Raw genomic sequence first — 2,928 nt, 5'->3', positions numbered from 1 at the left:
CAAAAATTAGTCAAACTATTTTCTGGGAGTGGTGCTGCAATACTGACTTCTCTCACCAGGCAGCAAGGTCATTGAATGGTCAGAGGCACCTAGACATGAAACTGGACAGTATCTAAATTCTAACAACACACTTGCTTGAAAAAGAATCTGCCAGCTTTGCGCAGTGGCAGTATCCTAGCCAATGAGTTCTATCTGAGATGAGATTATTGCTCATTGAAAACTTTCCCCAATACCCCGCCGTGATGACATGCAATAGAGTCGGCACTGACAATTTTGGACAGTCTCTAGGGAGAAGGAACAGAAAAAGACAAAACAAAAACAAACAAAAGAGAATCTGTGGGCCGGGCACAGTGTCTCACGCCTGTAATCCCAGCACTCTGAAAGGCCGAGGTGAGCACTTCACGAGGTCAGGAGCTCGGGACCATCCTGGCTACCACAGTGAAAGCCTGTCTCTACTAAAAATACAGAGAAAATAGCTGGGAATGGTGGCACGCGCCCACGGTCTCAGCTACTCGGGAGGCTGAGGCAGCACAATCGTCTGAACCCAGGAGGCAGAGGCTGCAGTGACCTGAGATCGTGCAACCGAACTCCAGCCTCAATAACAGAGGGAGACGCCATCTCAAAAAAAATAACAAACAAAATCCATGATTTCAAAGGACAAGACGGGTGAAAAATTGAAGGTCTGGAGTTCAAGACCAGCCTCGCCAATATGGTGAAACCTCCTCGTCTCTACTAAAAATACAAACATTAGCTAGGTGCCGTGGTGAGCGCCTGTGGTCCCAGCTAGTCAGGAGGCAGAGGCAGGACAATCACTGGAGTCCGTGAGGTGGAGACTGCAGTAAGCCAAGGTGGTGCCGCTGCTCGCCAGCCTGGGCGACAAAGAAAGACTCCCACCCGACAACAGCAAACACTACGTGATGCTACGAAGAAAAATCAGACCGGCCATTGCACCGATGCGGTGGAGAGCCGGGCTGAGCCTTGCTTCACGGAAACACATCGGCAAGGTAAACAGGAAGTGTTTTCATCCTGGTTTCAAGGTGACTGTGCGGCTAAGCAAGCTGACTCAAAAGAGATCAAGAACGACGCTCGGAGCAGTCAAACCTGGGGAACAATATCGCCAAATGAATAGGCAAGGCTCCCGGTTTCCTTAAAAAGCAACGGAAGCTCCATGAACGTCGTTCAGGGACAGATGACATGATGACAGGTGATGAGAGATACCGACTCAAAGCTAGGAGACCTGACAGACACCTACTGTACACCTCCTGCACTCAGGTGACCATGAGTTTGTCACACCGGCCTGGGCTCTGGTAACTTGATACTTGGGCCTGGGAGACAAACGCATGGCATGAGCTGAGGGAGAGATAAAAATTCCCTGATATCTGTGTTTAGTGTCCCATCACACATTTTTCTTCAAACCGATTTGTGTGCATAGAGCCTGTCTTCAGAGTTGATCTTCCTCAGCCTAGACAGAGGTACCAAAAACAAGGAATGTAGGGGTCACCTGAATGAATGATTAGAGCATCCTCCACTACATCATGGGATGATGGACTCTCGACAGCCAGTGCAGAGTCGACGTTGTCTGCCTTGAATGGGATTTCACTGGTGTCTCCGTGAGGCTGGCTGGAGTCAGTAGGGCCATAGCTATTTGAACGAGTGATGAGACATTCCTCCGGTGAGTCTTCAGGGACTCTCTTGACATCAGCCCTCGCCACCTCCCCGATGAGCCTGAGGGTATAGAGATGACAAAAGATTAAACAAAGGGGGATTGGACCCCAGCAAGTCCTGGCTGGTTTTCACAGGAGGAATCAGAGAGGGGTCTCAGAAGGCAAATGGGAGGTTCCCTTTGAGAGGAAACAGGCAATCCTCCTCTCTGCCACAGAGCATGGCTGCCATGGGAGCTGGAGAGAAAGAGAGCAGCTGGTATTCATCACACTGGGCAGAAAGGAGCTGAGAAGAACAGAGACTCGGTTATCCCTGCATAATTCAGACACGGCACCCAGCACATACAAAGAACCACAACAGCTGCCACACCCCGTGTCTAAGTTGGGTTGAACTGAACGTATTGTGGCCAAGGGAATGGAGGCTTTTGGCCCATGGCAGACACCAGAGAGGGTGAGATTCTAGATCTTTTCCATACTTTACCACCCACTACTTGCTCCTGATTATTCAGCGTTACCTGGGGGCACGTGGCTCCTCTATTTTCTCAGCCTCTGCGACGTGAACATCTTCATCCTCGTCTTCGTCATTTTCTGCAAGTACAGATGTGTTCGTTCAGACATTTCCCGTTTCACACTCTGCAAGCACCGTCAGCCCCGTGTGCACAGGGACATGAACGTCTGTGTGGGGGTCCCTGTTCTACTCAGAGCTCTCACGATTTCTCCTAAACGAAATGCCCTGGCATGGTTTCCTGATCCACCAGGCAATGCATTTCTGATCCGGAGGCTCACCGTCAAGATGAGGCCCAATGTTGAAAAGGCCTTCTGCCCCCACATCACTGGAGGCTTGCGCAGCCTCTCTCTGGACTTTTTGGCAGCTGTCTCCCCCATCCTGACACAGATCTCATGCCCAGGGACAGGCTAGGCTTGCCTTCCTGTCACAGTTCACATTGAAAACCTACTTCTTCCTCTCAGGAGAGGACAAACAAACTTGTCCCACAATTCTCTGCACATCAGGTGACTTCACAGGCCCTCCAAGTGGCTTCTGCTACGTGATTCAGGGACATTCTCTCCACAGGGAGTGCTCCAGTCTGAACCGCTTCCTAACACCAAATGCCCACACATCAAGTGCTGTCTCCAACACCACACAGCGAGGGGCTTTATCTCGTTTTCATAAGCGGTCCTAAGTGTTCGCACGTTTGAATGCTTCGGACAGCGCAAGACGTCTGCCTTTGCAGATGGAGAGAGAGAAATTTGCCTGACTTTGCAGATG

The 2,928-nt window shown here is 50.5% G+C and overlaps 1 protein-coding gene and 1 non-coding gene across 2 annotated transcripts in view; one reads left to right on the top strand and one right to left on the bottom strand.

Annotated features, from left to right (window-relative positions):
- The first annotated feature begins 152 nt into the window (after positions 1-152).
- LOC116548024 lies at positions 153-293 on the top strand. The gene has a single exon (XR_004267278.1). It is a non-coding gene; the product is annotated as a U4 spliceosomal RNA (small nuclear RNA).
- Positions 294-1,146: 853 nt separating this feature from the next.
- LOC116548022 (neuroblastoma breakpoint family member 1-like) overlaps positions 1,147-2,928 on the bottom strand; it is a 2,696-nt gene continuing 914 nt past the window's right edge. Inside the window, exons 2-3 of the mRNA XM_032273717.1 lie at positions 2,177-2,249; positions 1,147-1,725 (exon numbers count right to left, since the gene is read on the bottom strand). Of these exons, the coding sequence (XP_032129608.1) occupies positions 1,458-1,725; positions 2,177-2,249 (341 nt within the window). The 3' untranslated portion in view covers positions 1,147-1,457. The remainder of the gene's footprint in view (positions 1,726-2,176; positions 2,250-2,928) is intronic.

The sequence above is a fragment of the Sapajus apella genome, unplaced genomic scaffold, assembly GCF_009761245.1.
Source record: "Sapajus apella isolate SASKATOON/1434 unplaced genomic scaffold, GSC_monkey_1.0 scaffold6315, whole genome shotgun sequence".
Lineage (NCBI taxonomy): Eukaryota > Metazoa > Chordata > Mammalia > Primates > Cebidae > Sapajus > Sapajus apella.
Note: the sequence above shows the minus strand (reverse complement) of the source record. Positions and strands in the feature narration are given on the sequence as shown.